Genomic DNA, 18150 nt, shown 5'->3' on the forward strand with positions numbered 1-18150 from the left:
GAGAATACAAGGACTTCTTTTGCCTTACGCATATGAGTTTTATGTGATGACACCACTGATGGATTCTATGGACTTAGTCCCAGTTTGTTCTTGGGTAAGCAAGGGAAGGCAGACTGTTCCATGGAATATGCAAGTCTGCTATGCCATCACCCAAAAGAAGGCTTAGGAAAGTAATCAGGAGTAAAGAAAGATGTCTTTTCACCAAATTTGGCACCAGATTCAATGGTTCAAGAGTGGATCCACTTCAATGATCAGGAAATCAAATGTTTACAGCCCTTTATTTATCCCTATCCTTTTCCTCACACGACAGTGTAGCCCCACGTATCTCCTTTACCAAAATTCACAAAACTTGTTTGCATGGCCCCAAAGGGACATTGCAGCTCGCTGGTTTTCTCAACAAGCTCTTGCTCTGGCAAGCGATATACTACAACCCAACAGCAGCGTGTTGGGGTGAAAAGTAGAGAAGTAACTTGTAGCTGAAGCTGCAGAAACATGGGAGCAAAAATAATTTTGCTCCCATAATTTTCGGCCAGAGCTGGCAGCGACTCGCCTGCTGCGCTGCTCTTACCCTGGCGCTAATGCAGCGGGGTCAAGTGAGGGGACTGCAGGGAAGGCAAGTGGCTGCTGGCCCCACAGCTTAATGAGGCTAATTATTCCCTTTCCCACAGAGCCAGGCAGAAGGCTCAGAAAAGCAATTGTGTTTTGCCTCTTCCTTTCTTTCTGCGGAGAGAATGAGCTGCTGCTTAGGTAGCCTGGAGAAGCTGATTATTGCTCTCCTCACAGCACTCCGCCTAAAGAGGAAGAGCCTTTGCCATCCGAGCACAGTGGAAGGAAGAAAGACAGGCACAGGACTCAGAAGTCCAAAGAAATACCCTTACACCGGTCCTTTTTACTCAGGATACAGGATCAGCACAGGCTTTACAACGTGCTGCAGGTGAACTGACATGGCAAATAGGAAACAGGAGCTGAATGAGAGCCAGAGGATTACACTGAAGCAATGAAACTCGAGGGAAATTGTTAAGAGAAGCTATTGAGGAGGGTAAGAATAAAGAGGCATTTGGTAGTAGGAGAGTCGATTGTGTGCCTGGAGAATAGCCATCCTTTTGTAAGGAGGAGCTAACAGAGCGGTGCTTATGAGTATGCCTGAAGCAAACGTTCCTGGTATTACTGAGATGTTTGACAATTTAGTCAGATGAAAGGAAAACCTATTAGCACTGTGTGTGCCGGGGAAAAAATGGAATGAATGGTATCTTATATTTATATCACACCTTTCATCCTGAAGGATCCCAAAGCACTCTGCAAACCACATATGGAAGTGACTTCTGCCTTTGCTGAAATAGGGACGGTGGTGTGAAACATGCCAACTCTTTTAACTTCAAGGAACAGCACTGCTGCACGGCAGCTTGGGACAAAGGGAGAGACAGGTGGGCAAAAATCAATATGCAAAGCAACAGACAATTTGCTGGGCAAGGATGCGGGGTAACAGACTGACAAGATGCAGCGTATTCCAGAAGCCTTCATTATATTAATGCGAAGAGATTGTAATCAGGATGAGTGCCTTACTGGCTCTGGGTGCTGCATACCCTCTGGGACAAATCATGGTTTTGTTCCACAGAGCTTTCCAGAAACTGTACTGTGCACAAGACTAAATAAAACCCAAGCAAAGCAGAGATCTTGAATTTAGCCCCTTGTTCTCTAACACGAACATAATTATTCAAATTTATTTGTATTTTCCTGACAGAACGTGTATATCTACCACTTTTAAGGGCTACTTCATTACCACTGGGGAATAGATTTTTAAACATACTTGTTCACAGGAGAAAAAAAAAATGCTAAAGAGGGCGATCGACAAGATTTGATCCGTGGGTTTCAGGACATGGTTGTCCTATGCGTTTACTGAAATATCCTAGACACCCAGCAGTGTGTTAGATACAAGCCAACAGCTACAGACATGCATCTAGAGTGGCCCCACATGCGAATAATCTTCACTTTTTAAACAGCCCTGCAAAACCGGTGCGTATTTTTCTCCAGCCTGTGCATTAAATTTTCCCTTCCCGTTTTATCATAGTGATATAGGAGAATATTTAGCAAGGTTTAATTTGCTGTGGGAGAGAGAGGCAGCATTTTCTAGGTCACTTTAAGAATATCTTTAACATTAGTCAGCGAGGAACTACGGGTAAGAAAGGCACAGCAATGACAGCGTAGTCGATGTTTAACATAATCCCTGTGTAGGTGTGTTAACAAAACAGCATGTGACTGCTGATGAATGCGGCTTTTCTCTACATCTCCCTAAACTCTTAAAGTGCGGCATAGGTCCAATCCAGCTAGCTCTTCTATTTTCCCATGATAAGAGGTAAATTACTTTGTGTTCTGCAGAAGGAAAACTCCTGGGCCAAGCATACAAGGCATTTAAAGTTGTGAGAAACGTAATGTGGAGTTCAAAAGACAAAAAAAAAAAAAAAAAACCCTCACAACTGGTTCAGGTTAAAATTGGAAAAATCTACTTTTATTTATTATTTGCGGTGATTAAAAGAAAGTGCTTAATAAAGACCAAACGTAATGTAAGACTATCAGCAATGTGGGTTTTTTTGCCTGTAGATGGTGCAGTTGGGCAGCAAAGTTTCAAAGTTTTTCTTTAAATAAAGATTAAACTGGGATCAAGAGCTAGGCATTACCAGATGTTTGCAGTTTAGAATCATTTTTTTTTCTGTTCAGAATTCTTAGCAAGATTTCCACCCAACAGAAAAACGTCATGGAAAGCCCAGAAAATAAAGAAAATACCATTTGGCTATACAATGCCTTTTTATTAATGATGTGCCTTTCATTTATCTCGTATAGCAACAGCAGTGTGCTTATTCAAACAGGCTTTGGGCACCAGCCCAAAGAAAACAATCACCAGGGCTAAAACAGACAATGTCCTGACCCTTCTTGATAAGCAGGAAATGGACTTTCAGGACCTCAGTCTGCCTTGCTCCCGAGGGGCTGACAAAATCAATGGTGTCAAGCCTAAGGGAACTATTTTTACTTTTCAATGCACAACAGTATCTGTGTTAACCACCTCGATCCTGAGTAGCACAGACTCAGGGATAAACCTAGAGCTCACCAGTTCCACAAGAAATAGACAACATAAGGGGAGCAGCAGGTTGATACAGGTACAGTAAAAATTAAAACACACAAAACAAACAAACAAACAAACAAACAACCCACGCCAAAACAAACCATTCAAAAAATAAAAATAAAAATGAATTTAAAAGGCAAACAGCAATGCTAGTATTTGTGTTGCTTGTATAGTACTGTAAAATCAACTGCTTGTGAGACAAAAGCATTTGCACAAAGGACGGCGTGAATCCAGTGTTATCCTCTCCTTGCACAAGCAGGTTGAATTAACAGTAGGCTAATATTCCAGGCTAATAATGATGGATGAAGTTCAGTAGCAGGCTTACATTCAAGTTTGAATGCAGACATCAGGGAAAAGGGGCATTGCCAGACCCAGGAGAGTCTGGCCTGTCGCAGTGAAATTCGCATGCCCTGTCAAGGCAGTAGGTGATCTGCTGACAAGAAGAAATCAGCTGCTATGCAGGCAACATTCAAAATTTGCTTTTGACAAGTTTTTCTCAGCCCAAATCCTACTTGCAGGTGTGCATTATTACTTTTATTCACTTTCAAAATACAATTTGTTATTTACTGAGGTATTTTTGCTATCTAACTTAACTTGCTTGGCCTCTTACAAAGAACATGGTTCAGTAACTTTTGGAAAATCCTGGTACGTTAGCTTAGGTCCAGCCCAGACAAAAGACCTCCATCCTTCTAGTCTGGGATGGGGAGGCCATGTAGCCAGGCTGTCAAATAATTTTAGAGGACAGCAGGTGCAAACACATGGACACGCGTGAGGCCCAGGCCCAAAGCAAGAGTCTGTGAGAAGAAAATATAGGAGAGGCCTTATAAGTGCCCACCAGGCACCAAGAGCCTGGAGAGCCATGAACATCACACCAAGGGATTTTCTCAGAGCTGTAAGGAATAAGAATACATAGGGCCTAATCCTAATGATGCTAATGGGAGTTAGCATTGGCTGCCTGAAGTCTGCTTGCTCTAAATGCCAAACCCGTGTAGGTAGGCTACAGCACTGCGCCACTTCTCCCTGATGAGTATACCCCATGGCCTATTTCACCCCGCAGTGGTATTAAGTAGGGACAACTCTGCTGCAGCTAGTAGTTTTGCTGCTACAAGGGCAACGCGAGATCATAATCACAGTTCGGATGTGCAACTTGCATGTGATTTTACTTTATCATTCGATTTGTCTTTCCTTGCCTTTCTCTCATGATATGGAGCTTTAACGATGTTTATGGCCAACAAATGAAGAATATAATGACAAGAATATTTAAAGCCTCTTACGATCTCATAACAGAAGATACTCTGTAATGGCAAAGTAATGTACAGAGCCACAGGATGTGGCAAAGGTCAGCAAGGACCACTCAAGGTCATCTAGTCCAGACAGGTTCAGCTAAGGCAGGTTGTCCAGGACCATGTCCAGTTGGGTTTTGAACATCTCCGAGGACAGAGACTCCACAACATCTCTGGGCAAACTCTGTCAGTGTTCTACACCCCTCACGGGCATCAAAAGTGTTTTCTTAGATAGTATTTTGTGCATTTCAGTCTGTGCCTCCTTCTGTCAGTAGGCACCACTGGGCTGGCTCCATATGCAGAGCTCTGATGCAACAACATACTCCCTCCTCCATCCTGGGAGTTGGCTTTTCCGTGGAAAGAATCTAACTTTCTTTTATAGTACACAGGAGTTGGATATGATTTGTAGATATAATCAACTCACAGTGGATAGTATATTAAGTTTTGTCCCACTTGAATAAAATCCACAGACCTTTTTCATAACACTAAAGCCCTTTAGTACACCAAGCTGGACCGGTGCAGGGCCATAAGCTCCACCATGCCGTGGTCCATACTCTTTAATTAATATCATCCTCCTTTGGACAAGCAGGCCAGCCAGCATTCTGCCAGGTAGTCTGAGCACAGTTCAGGGAACAGCATCAGACTGCTTCCAATATGCTGTAGGAGTGAAACCCCCTGAAGCTCACATGTGGCATCTGATAAACAGATGCTACAAGCAAGCTATGCTCTGCCCTTGGCCTTGCAAAGACAGAAAATGGGCTTGGTCCATTTTATTTACAAATACAGATGGACTCTAAATGTATTTCATAAGCCAAGGAAGGTCAGAGTCTCATTAATTATTAATTGATCTGACTACTTATAATTAGCATTTTAAACTTGCTGAAATCAAAAGGTATGGATACTGTCATTTGCTCAGAAACAAATTCTACCTTGAATAAGAAGGTGTACTACTGAATTCATCTTGGGCCTGGGGCTTAGATCCTGATTAGTAGTCTACCTTAAAACCTTTGATTTTAATGAAAATGCCTATGGCATGAGTCTCTTCTCTTCATAACAAGTGATCCTCGTGCACATGGCTGAAGTCTGCCTGGCACAGCTATGTAGGTCAGGGGTGTCAGCCCCACTCCTCCCAGTTCTGCTGACTATCAAGGCCAGCAAAAGGCATGGTGTAGATGCTGTAATACGAGTGATAGTTCAGAGAAAGTCCCTTATCTCCACATCCAAAAGAAATCTTCTGCTTGCATTTGCAGGGTTTGCTGAGCTAGGTCTCTCAATCCATCTGCTGGTGAATGTTTTTCAATGTAGCCAATGTAGCCCAAATTCAAACAGAAAAATAAAGGAGATTTAAATTTCCCAAGCATACCGATTCTCTGTAACAGTGAAGCACCCTCATCACACACCCTGCAGCATGTTGCTCTTTCCAGATGTGGGATTTTGTTGGCAAGTTGTGGCACAGTTTGTGGGAGCACCTGCCAGCTGAGCTGTGCTTTCACTACTGCTCACCACAGTCCATAAATAAGCATGCTGTTACAGGCTGTCTGCATGGAGCTGTATGAGGCTGTAACATTTTACTGGGAACCACAGCAAAGAAGTCAGCATGTGCTTCAGTTGTGTTAGCTGTGCATCAGCTGTGACCATCAAGCTACGGGTTTCCGTTGACAAATAATGACAACCTCATTCCTTAAGGTTATCACTGAGTGGCTGTTTCATTACCAAGGGGTTGGTGAGGAAGTTACTCTTATTCAAATAAGAAGAAAGCTGAGCATGGACAAAAAGGGCTGTTTTTAATGCCACATACAAATAACCTGGTACACCGCAAGTGAGAGACTGACCTCCAGCTGGACTGCATGTCACTGAGCACAACCCTTTGAGCCTAGAGGTTCACTCAGTTTTCAGTCTACTTCATTGTCATTTTATCTAGACTGCACTTCATCCATTTGCTGCTGTAAGGGAGTCTGTCAAAAACCTTGCTAAAATCAAAATGAACAACATCCATTGCTCACCCCTCATCCACCAAACAAGTAATTTCATCATAGAAGGCAATTATATTAGCTGAGCATTATTTTGTCTTCATAAATTCATGCCAACTACTTCCAGTCACCTTCTTGTCCTTCGTAGGTTTGGAAACGTTTTCCAGGATTATTTGCTCCATCGCTTTTCTAGGCACTGACTGGCCTGTTGTTCCTCCCCATCCTCCTTTTGCTCTTCTTGAAGAGGGGAGTGCTATTTGCTTTCTACAGCCCTCAGGAACTGAACACCATGATCTTTCACAGCTAATCTAGAATGGTGTCACAGTGGCACTGGCCAGCTCTCCCAGCACCTGAGTGCATCCCACCAGATCCCATCAACCTGCATATGAACAAGCTGTTTAAATATTCCCTGACTCAATTCTGCTCTGTTGAGGGTAAGTCTTCATTGTTCCTGACTTTCCACCAGTCTCAGAGGCCTGGGATTCCTGAAGGCAAGTCTTCCCAGGGAAGACCAAGGTGAAGATGCCAATGAGCACCTTGGCCTCTTCTGTGTGCTTTGTCACTAGACCCCATTTGTGAACTCATTTCTATTACGAAATACAACAGAATTTGCAATTACAGTAACAGCATGAAGATCACAAGGATAAAAATAACTCTTAGGTAATCATAGGCTGAAGTCAGATAGGCATTTCTTCTTGAAACATGGTATTATGATCACTCCTCCCTCTTCTAAAACACCATGTTTAGGAAACGGTCAGAAGACCTAAGAAGTGACACCTGTATTGTCTTCAGAGTTCATTGTTCCATTTGTTCTTAGGCATAAATGTAAAACAACCCAGTAGAGAAAAGAGCAGCGCTGAAGGAAAGTAATTGGGATCATTTACATATGCTAATCTCTGAAATCAGTAGTAGCTCATTTGTACTTCCAGTATAAATACTGGAACTGCATTCAACCTGGCTGAACAGCCTTATCTTCCAAGCACAAAGCTAACATGGGCTCACTGCAGATATAAAGAGGAATAGCAAAGACACATAAAGAGGTGACATTTATTTCTTCCTGTGAAATTAACATGATTACTGATCATGTCCCTTCTGGTGTCTAGACTTCAGAAAGGACACTGAAAAAGACAGAGATGGTTCAGCAAAAACATAGTTTTAATTGCAGAAAAGATATCTTTAAATGAGAAAGTGGTGCATTTCAAACTTTGTAAATTTCCAAGATCAGAGCTGAACTGAGAGACCAGACTAGTCTGTTGGTATGTGCACATGGGGAAAATACTATCTGCATATTAGCAGATACTGTAATCTACAAAAAATAGCATGGCAAGTTCTGTGAGGGGAAATTGAAATGAAAATACCTGAAATGAGACATAGCATCAGGCATGGATTTTCTGGGGTTTACAAGTATCACTGCTACTGATAATTCCAACTCCTACTCCCCACAACAGTGCCGATCTTCTGCATGCCTAGTGGCTTCTTTCTCACTTCTCAGCATCCCATGCCTGCCATGGGGAGTGAAGAGAAGATACGGTGGCAGGCAGTGACACAGAAACCATTTGTGTTTTCTCCATTTTCAGTGCTCTACTACAGGTGTGCCACTTTCACAGGCCCTATTCTCATAATTAAAAAAAATGAAGTCCCAGGGAACTACAGGCCAGTCAGTCTCACTTCTGTGCCTTGCAAGATCATGGAGCAGATCCTTCTGGAACCTATGCTAAGGCACATGGAAAATAACGAGGTGATTGGTGACAGACAACATGGCTTCACTGAGGGCTGATCATGCCTGACAAATCTGGTGGCCCTATACAATGGGGTTATAGCATTGGTCAATAAGGGAAGAGCAACTGTCTTCATCTACCTGAATTTGCGCAAAGCATTTGGCATTTGTTCTGCATGGTATCTTTGTCTCTAGATTGGAGAGATGTAGATTTGATGGATGGACCACTCCGTGCATAAGGAATTGGCTGGATGGTCACACTCAAAGAGTTGTGGTCAATGGCTCTGGCTGCCATCCAGAGGGACCTGGACAGGCTTGAGAGGTGGGCCTGTGAGAACCTCATGAAGTTCAACAAGGCCAAGTGCAAGGTCCAGCACTTGGGTTGGGGCAATCCCAAGCACAAATACAGGCTGGGTGGGGAATGGATTGAGAACAGCCCTGCAGAGAAGGACTTGGGGGTGTTGTTTGATGAGAAGCTTAACATGAGCCAGCAAGGTGTGCTTGCAGCCCAGAAAGCCAAACGTATCCTGGGCTGTATCAAAAGCAGCATGGTCAGCGGGGCAAGGGAGGTGCAGGTGCTCACTGTGCTCTCGTGAGACCCCACCTGGATTGCTGTGTTCAGCTTTGGGGCCCCCAGCACAAGAAGGACGTGGACCTGTTAGAATGAGTCCAGAGGAGGGCCACAAAGATAGGCTGAGGGAGCTGGGGTTTCAAGCCTGGAGAAGAGAAGGCTCCGGGGAGACCTTATAACAATCTTCCAGTACCTAAAGGGGGCCTACAGGAAAGCTGGGGAGGGACTCTTAACAAGGAGAGCAGTGATACGACAAGGAGTAATGGCTTAAAACTAAAAGAGGGTACATTTAGATTAGATATAAGGAAGAATCTAGTGGTGGTGAGGCACTGGTGCAGGTTGCCCGGAGAAGCTGTGCATGCCCCATCCCTGGAAATGTTCAAGGCCAGGTTGCATGGGGCTTTGGGCAGCCTGGTCTCATGGGAAGCTGGAACTGGATGGTCTTTAAGGTCCCTTCCAACCCAAACCATTCTGTGATTCTATGTGTAAATGGTGGGAGATGTGGTATCTGTCTAAAGGATAAATTTTATTAGCTCTCATATTGCTGAACTGTGGAGAAACCACCAAGTGAACAGCCTTTGTTAAACTGATGAGACTGATTGTAAAGGGTCCTGTTTCACCCACACATTTCTGTGGGAAGCAGCCACAATGCCAGCCTCTCAGGGAACATCTTGGGGAGTTGTGAAGTCTCAAGGCTTTGTAGAAGACTGATCCAAGGCCTCTAAACCTGGACATTAAAACAGCAAGCACCCAAATGTCTGTCCTCTGTGTAAAGCCTGGGCCTCGTGCTCAGTCTTATTAAATTAGCTGGGACACTGGGACACAGAGGTATAAAAGAGCTTTGTTGGAGGCAGGGTGTTGACTGAATGTGTGCAGCTTTTAGATAAAGAAGAAAGCACTACTTCATCGTGCAGTACGGCTGAGGAAGGGAAGCCACCAACGATCTTCCCCTGCTTCAGTTTCCAGTCACTGATAATGCTCTGAGCAAGCGTGTCTCTTGCAAAGAAGCCCAAATCTAACTACCAACTGACTTCATAATTAAATAGACCAATCTCAAGGTCTATTAGTCTCAAAGATCCCATGTGAGTCCTCTCCTATGGTACCCTTGTATCAGTCCCTGTGCCAGCTGATGCGGACCGGACCCAGCATGCCCAATTCTGTTGCTATGGGGGTTTTTCAACCTCCTGCTGCATTGAAATAATATGAAGTCACAGATCAGGCTTCTCTGTGTAACGGGGAGCAAAAGCTTCCTGTACGTGTACTAAAATAAGAATTTAACGGTGGCCAGCGGTGTGACTGCTCTCCTGTGACCAGCCAGCTGCATGTTTTTGGTTTTTAAGGCAGAAAACAGGCACCAGTGCTTTGCCACATTCGGGACCAGCTCTGGGGGCTCCTGCAGCGGGCCCCGCTCCACCACCCAAGCTGACCAAAAGCTTTGTAAGGCAAACTTTGTGCCCCAAAAACACTGGGGGAGCGCCACCACCCCATATGGCCGCATCCCCCTCAGGGCCGCCTCCGGACAGGGCGAGGCGGCGGCCATGGGCCCGCCACCGTCCCCGGGGTGTCGGAAAAGGGGAGGGGAGACAAAATGTCGGCACATTTTGAGCCCCCGGCAGGCTCCCTGCCGGCCGGCTGCACGCCGCTCGGGCACACGGAGGCGCCATTTGCTCTGCCCTTGCTCTGCCCTTAAACCACCGGCGGTGCCCGCGCCTCGCCTCGCCCTGCACGGGCAGCTGCAGGCGGGCACCGCGTCCCCATCCCCGTCCCCATTGCCATACAGACACACACACACACACACACACACGGCCAGCGCCCAGCCCGGCGGAGAAGCAGGGGCAAGGGGCGGCCGGCTGCGCTCCTAATAAAGCGCCCTATAAATAGGCTCCGTGCACGGCCCTCGGGCTTTGGCCGCCGCGGCTCTGCAGGCGGCGCGGTGCAGCCCAGCCCAGCCCTGCCGTGCTGTGCCGAGCCGTGCTGAGCCGTGCTGAGCCGGCAGGAGAGCTGGGGCTGCTGCAGCCTGACCCCCCCTCCCAAGCAAGATGCCCCGGGTGGACGCAGACCTCAAGCTGGACTTTAAAGACGTCCTGCTCAGACCCAAAAGAAGCAGCCTCAAAAGCAGATCAGAGGTGGGGGCTCCCGGACCCGGCGTGCTTTCCCTTTGGCTCTCAGCCCCTCTCTGCCTTCCCTCTAACCCTCCTTCCTCCTTTCTTTCCCTCCCCGCTTTATTTTTATCCCCCCGGTGTAACGTCGCAGTGCCCTCCCCGCTCGAAACGCCCTTTGCGTGCCGGGGGGGTGATGGTTGCGGGTGGGTGCCGCCGCTCCGGGCAGGAGGGGGACGGGGTTGCGGGGCCACGCCGCTTCTTTGTAGAAAAAAAAGGAGAAAAAAATGAAAGAAAAGGGGTGTCGGGGGTGCTGGGGGCGTTGCTTGCTGCCGACAGGTGCCTCTGCGGGGAGCCGGGGGGGGTGGGGGGGCCGGGGTGGATTTGTCCCTCACAAGGCTTGGGGCCACATCTCCCTGTTGCTGCTGCCAGCCCGGGTAGGGCTCCATGTCCCTGCAGGCTCTGGTGGCTGATAGCAGGGTACCCCTGTAGCTCCTTCTAGCAGAGGTCAGGAAAGACCCCCAAAAATGCAGTGGGGGTCGCCTCCACCAAAAAAATGTCTGCCTGAGGAGTGGAAGTGCCGTCTCGTTTACCTCAGGTAACCCCAAGCTTAGGGAAGGATTTGGTTTGACTAATGAGGGTTGTGCCTTGTGCTGCAGCATGGCAAGGGGATTTAAGCTTTTCTGCAGGGGAAGCAGAGTGGGGAGAGAGGCTGAGGCAGATCAGGTGGGGTGGAAAGAGAAGACTGGGGTGGGAAGCAGGGGTGGCTGTGCTGGTGGGCAACACATTTTCGTAACCTTGTGAAAGTGTAAGATTAGGGAGACCCTCTTAAGAGAAACATAACCTCAGGTCAATCTTGAGCCCTCTTTAAATTACAAGTAACAGCATCCAGGCTGAGTAACGCATCCTCGTGTGCGGTTACCGCTCATCAGGCTTGTAGGCCCTTGCTGGCCATTTGCTTTCAGCACCTCCAGCCCCTCTTTTGTTTTTTTTTTATTTTATTAAAAAGTCACCTGTTTGCTGGCCTGGCAAACAGGTGGAGCTGTGCTCCAGCGAGTGGCACATCGCTCCTGCTTCCAGCACAGCGCTTTGTATATTTAGCGGCGTGCAGGGCTGCCGGGAAGGGAAAATGATAGGGGGAATGTGAGCCGCTATGGCAGGGTTGTAGCAGGGGGCTGCCATGAGCTGGTGAAAGCATTTCAGACCAGAAAAAGTGCGTGTCATGAGAGGGGTCAGTGAAAGCTGATGAAGGTTAAGAAATGGGACACCATCACTGAGGCTGTAGCAACAGGGATAAACAGCGAGAGCCGGATCTGAAATGGACAGCCCCAGTCTGCCTCAGAACAAGAATATAAATAAATAGTGCTGGCAGAGGAACAGAGGCAGCACACTACAGTGCCTGTTACCCAGCAAGCTGCAGCTTTGAAGCTTTTATCAGCAAGCGTCTTGCTTTTTTGGTGTGAATGCCTCATTTTGCACAAGGCTAGCTTTTTCTGCAGTAGCTGGAACTAAGTCAGCTTCTTAGGCAATTCGGGGTGTTTGCAGCTCTTCTGGGTCTGCTGTGATGATACTTGATTGCAGTTCTGTGCACTGTATTATCCATCACTGCGTTTTCTGAGAGATACCAGAAATCTTAAAATTTGAATTCAAGTCTAAAATTGATTAAAGCAATAATTGGAGTGGGAGACTGTAGGAGCACAGCCTTGTCTGTCAGTGGCAGCTCAGTGCTCATATACCCTTGGACTTAGGCTCTGCAAGCTGTCGCATTTAAGTTCACCAGACAAGTCATTAGTTCATTAGTCTCCTAGTCATTAATTTGCAAATTTAAATGAATCCAGGAAGCTTTAACAGACCAGTCAACGTCTCAGTGCTTTTTGAAGGTCTAGGTAGGAGTTAATAAATTTAATTAATTTATTTTTCTTCTGAAGGAACACTTACTGTTGTTGAATGACAGCGAGCAATCCTAGAATCTTAAGTTGTTTTTTCCTAATGCATAGAACAATAAGCTATAAATTAGCTGTTGCCACTCAGAAAAGAAATCTTGGAGTTGTGAATCTGAAAGCATCAGCAGCATTCAAAAAGGCAAAGAGGAGGTCAAAAATGTGACTCGAGGAACTAAGCAATACTTGGTATGTTTGTCTTGAGTACACAGCTCTGATGGTCCCTTCACAAGAATATCATAATAGCTATAGGATACCGGAATAGCTACAGAGAATAGCAGCAAGGGTGATTAGCGGTATTGACTGGTTTCAACATGAGGGAAGAAAAAAAAACAGGCCTATCCAGTATGGAGAAGAAGAAGAATATACCAGGAGTCCACAAAGAGTGGAATGGAAAAGGTGAAACTGAGAAGTGGGTGCTGATTGTTTCTCACAAAACAAGGCAGGAAACATTGAATATACTTAGGAGGCAAAGGTTATACTTTTCATGTAAGGTATAATTCAGCTTTGGAAGCCATTGCTGTAGAATATCAAAGAGGCTAAATTTATGAATGTATTCAAAAAAAATACCAGGCAAGTTCTTTGTCCAAGAGTGGCTACTTAGCACAGTGGGTTGGAGAAGACCTTTGGCTTTTCTTTGGCCTGAACACCAGCTTCTTGGGGCCTGGGAAGGTAGGCTAAGGAAAGAGTCTTTCAAAACTTGCCTTGGTTTTTCTGTTCCCATCCCAGACATCTGGTACTGGCTGTTTGGAGAATTAGGGCACCGCATAAATGTCTATAAATGTCTCCATGCCTGTGTGGCATTTCTCCTGCTCTTGTACAATAAAAGCCTCATTAGTGGAAGCCCTGCAATTATCCCACACAGATGCCTGCCTGCACAGTATTATCATTTGTGAGGATAATTGCATGAGATCCATCTAGCTGGTTGGCTGAAGGAAGTCAGATATGAAAAGTTACAGTAGGCGGAAGTGAGAATCACTGCGAGTAAGGGCCTTTTGTTTCCTGTGTAGCATCTTGCCTCAGTCTTCTCTTAAACATACTCTTCCATCTTCAGATCATATGAAAGGGACTTTTTCCTCTGTATTAATGTAAGGTGATTGTTTCGGTGCTATTGTCTCTGTAGGACTGTTTGCATGCTATTTTTTTCCCCCTTGCTTCTTGTTAATAATTATATTATTAAAAAAAAAATAAATTAATGAATGAAATATATGAAATGCCTTCCTCATACTATTTCCCCTCACTAACTGCAGCTGAAATTGCCATAAGAATGTTATGTCAGCAGTGATGGGTGGAGAAGTGGGCTTCTCTGATAGTGAGTGGGAAGAAAGGCAAGTCTCCAGTAAGATTTATCTTAGACTGTCCTCCGAAGTGACCCTGCCCTTATGAGCTTATACAAAGTGAGAATCTGTTTCATAATATGTCGCTGAGGCACTGATTTGTTTCTCTCAAATCAGTAATAAAAATATCACCATATTAATCAGCCAGAATGTGGCTTGCAATATGACAAAGCTCAAAATATGCTGTAAATATATAATCAAAGTTCTTTCTTTTTTATATTGCTTCTTTTCTGGTGATGGGTTTCAGTTCAGTCCAGGTCTCTGAGCCTTCCTGGATTAAGGAAGGGAGAAATGATCAGAACTATGGAAGAGCCTTCATTTTCACTGTGCTATTTCAGAGACTAAACTAATATCTTACTGTTGCACATTTCTTAGATTTCTTTTTTGTTTTGTGAGATGCTAAGTAGACCAGAGGGAACTGATGCAGCTTTGATATTACCTCTTGCATATGAACAAAATGCCTGATGTTATCGTAGTCATTTGAGGATGCTGAAGAAGAAACAGCTTTGAAGACAAAGGCTCGCACAGTTGTAAGAAATTAACTTAGAAACTAACTGCCTTTTGGTTTAATAAGCCAGGGTATGATTGTTCATATTGTTTGGCAAAGGTAGCAGGCAACCATATCCAAAAGTAAGAGCTTGATTTTGAATTATTATATTGTCATTTACATGAAAGAATGGGACGAATCCCTCTATGCCTTGGAATCAAGCAGAGCTCCAGCTCCGACTCCTGCAGAGTTAGGATTTCACCTCTCATTTCTCAGGCAGCCACACAAACAGTTGATGTTACTTCTTGTTTAAGAACATAAAATAATCCACAGTTCCCATTGTCCTTTCGTTTCTTTCCTTATCTGTCTCTAACAAACCCCTCTGCCTTCTGTTTTTTTTTGGTTGGTTGGTTTTGTTTTAATTTTGATCCTCTTTTTCTTCAGCAAGAGCTCTCTAACACAGAAAACAGTATTCCATATATGTATTTTCTCTGTTATTTGTAGGGCAGAAGTTGTAACAAAACAAGTAAATGAAATTTAGTGAAGCAGTAGTGGAACGAAAGGATTGGGAAGCTTGAGGAAAATTAAGAATCGGTGTCCAAACCTGTTGTCACTGAAGTCAATGGCAAAACTTTTGTTATGTTACAATCAATTACTGATAAGAACACATGCCTTTCCATTGCAGGTTGACCTCACGCGCACCTTCACCTTCCGCAACTCCAAGCAGACGTACACGGGAATTCCCATTATAGTGGCGAACATGGACACTGTGGGGACGTTTGAAATGGCCGTGGTTATGGCCAAAGTAAGTCTCGATTCTCATTTCGGCAACGGTTGGGAACCGAGTGGGTGGGTGGCAGTGAACAGCCTCATTCATTTTTAGCTGATTGTTGAAGAATACAGTGTGAGAAGTTATAAAATGTAGAGCAAGAAGGTTTCCTGTCAAAAAGCAGCTATGCTTTTACAACAATACAGTTGCCCAGAGAGAGGGATCCAGATTTTATAATTTTAGTGGGGATGTTTACTGGGAAGGTCACGCCTTGGACCTAGCTCAGCCTCAGGTGAGCTAGAGCCCACTAACCTCTAGAGCTTAGTTTTTCGTGTGTATATTGTGTGCTTATCCAGAAAAATATTGTTAGCTGTGAAGGGTTTTGAAAGTGTAGGTTCCTGGATAAAGCTGCAGCAGTCAGGAGTCTCTGGGTAATAAGCCTCTAGCCTTAAGCCTCGCCTTAATCTCTTGTAGTGCGTAAACACATGCAAAATATTGACCACAGCTCTATTAAAAAATGTCAGAAGCCTGGTCCTGAAAGGTTGTCCAACCAAGCTACCTTTGAAGAGCAATTTGGAGTTGGTCCTGGTCCCTTACTCACTGTTTTTCACTGTTGCTGTTTCTTTCAAGCAAGATGACCCTATACTTACAGTGGGAATTTCTGATATTCTGTTATGCCACAGCTGAGGGAAGGACGGCTAACTTGGACATTAATATCAGTTTTCTTATTTTTGCTAGCATGCAATGTTCACTGCAATTCACAAGCATTATTCCCTGGAAGAATGGAAGCTGTTTGCTGCCAATCACCCAGAATGCCTTGAGGTACATTTTCGTACTGTAAATTATTATGGTTTATTGCTCTGTTCTGAACTCGCATACAGTGGGGTCCCTTGGGAATACTGTCAAGTGAGGTTTGGGGGATTGGAGATATTTGCTGTTCTTAAATGCATCCAGGGAAGTGGCTTGTCCTGGTTTAAAATGTAGGCTATGTGAGTTCATTATGAAGTGCTAATATTAAGATGCAAAAAAACAAAGTTTATATGTGCCTAGAAGGGAAACAGAGCAATATCCTAAACAAACAAGAAGGATACAGCTAGGAAGAGGTCTAACTGCTAGGCTTTTTCTGGTGGCAGCTGTGGTAGTGCTGGTGATGGAGAAGGCCAAGTTCACAAAGCTCACGAATATGGATAACCTCAAGAAACCCAACAGTGAACTGGCCCTGTATGCCCTTGTGGTAGGCAGGGTCTTTGCTGTCAGGTATGAAAACAGACCCAGAGCCTGTGGGCTGGAGTAGCCCGGGTGCTGGGCCCAAGCAGGAACAAGCTTTGGAAGTTGTCAGAGCACACGTGTCCTTCCTTCACCTCCTTGCACCAGAGCTCACACTATGCTACTACTAGTTGTGCTGCCCCTCTTGTTCACAGGGTCCTAGCCTGAACCAGTGCAGAGAAACACTAATTACTAAATTTAAATGCTGACATAGGTTCAGACTTGTTCGTATCCAAATTTCTTCTGCGTTCTGGCAGGACCAGACAGCAGGAGAGGCAGGAGAAGAGTGTTATCTAACCACTTCTCCTCCTCCTTAGTGTTCAGCACAGTTTTGAAATGTGGCCTGTACAGAAAAGAATACAACACAGCTGTATTTTTACCTTTGCCTCATTTCGCAGTTATGTTAGAAAGACTATTGATTACAGGATTGTCTGAGAGCCAGCCTATCACTTAGGTTTGTCAGGGTTCCTTATTTGCCACTGTAGGGTAGAAAGTGATCCCAGGAATATCCTGTGCCTGAACACTTTGGCACTTAGATAGCTCTCTGTGGTCCGTAATCGCTGGAGTAGGCTCTCCTAGTGATTAAATACTGACTTGTTCCGTGACCTTGGATTTCTGCAGAGGTTTTGTGGGCCAACAGCTGTGGAAACTATTTTGCTGTTGGAAAGAACTCATGTGAAGACAGAGGAGGAAGCAATCTGCTTGTTTTCAGTGGTAGCTGACCCTGCTTGAGCAGGGGCTCGGACTGCAATCTCCAGAGGTCCCTTCCAAGCTCAACTGTTTGTGTTCTTCTGTAGATTGGGGGGAGGGTTTGGTGAGATGAATCCTGCTCTGACAGTACTCTGAATGTTGCCACTGTTTTCTTGGACATATACCAGGTTAGGGCTTCTGTGTCTGTGTTATCTGAGAACAGCAGAACCTTCATCCATCCCAGGTAAATTATATTTGACTATGATAAGGAGCTTGTGAATCAAGAGCTCATAAAACACTAATTTTACTTCATTTTAGAGCCTGTAAACAAAACGGAGGTAATAAATTGGTATTACCAGGAAGGCATTTATTTCATGTTATATAGTAAGACTTTCACTGGTTTCCAGCACAGTTTTCCTTTGAAGTCCTCACAAGACTATGTGGAAGAAGAAGTACAAAGTCTGTATTTAATCCAGTTTTTACAATTTCATGTTCCCCTTTGTTCTCCTGCTGTATTTCCAGCATGTAGCAGCAAGCTCGGGTAGTGGCAAAGCTGATTTGGACAAGTTAACAAGTATTCTAGAGGCCATCCCACCTATCAGATACATCTGCCTGGATGTGGCAAATGGCTATTCGGAACACTTCGTGGAGTTTGTGAAGTCTGTCCGCGCCCTGTTCCCAAATCACACCATTATGGTAAGTGTGTAAAAAAGGGTGGAGGGTGTGTGTGAATTCTGTCCGGGGACAGGATCCAGAGTTTGGCTGGTAGGCATCAGCATCTCTATGGTAGCTCCAACAATTTCTGAGTCCTCATTTAAAAATAAAGGGGGGGGGAGATAAAACAAGAAAATAAATAAAAAAGATAAAAGCCTGGCTTGAACCTTTTTGTGTTCCAGACAAATA

The 18150-nt window shown here is 45.0% G+C and overlaps 1 protein-coding gene across 1 annotated transcript in view; it reads left to right on the top strand.

Annotated features, from left to right (window-relative positions):
• The first annotated feature begins 10391 nt into the window (after positions 1-10391).
• The window catches only part of GMPR (guanosine monophosphate reductase), a 35714-nt gene continuing 27955 nt past the window's right edge, over positions 10392-18150 (top strand). Inside the window, exons 1-4 of the mRNA XM_082752358.1 lie at positions 10392-10785; positions 15208-15327; positions 16030-16113; positions 17770-17943. Coding sequence (XP_082608484.1) covers positions 10699-10785; positions 15208-15327; positions 16030-16113; positions 17770-17943 — 465 coding nt within the window. The 5' untranslated portion in view covers positions 10392-10698. The remainder of the gene's footprint in view (positions 10786-15207; positions 15328-16029; positions 16114-17769; positions 17944-18150) is intronic.

The sequence above is a fragment of the Aythya marila genome (genome assembly GCF_965140915.1).
Source record: "Aythya marila genome assembly, chromosome: 2".
In the NCBI taxonomy this organism is placed as follows: domain Eukaryota; kingdom Metazoa; phylum Chordata; class Aves; order Anseriformes; family Anatidae; genus Aythya; species Aythya marila.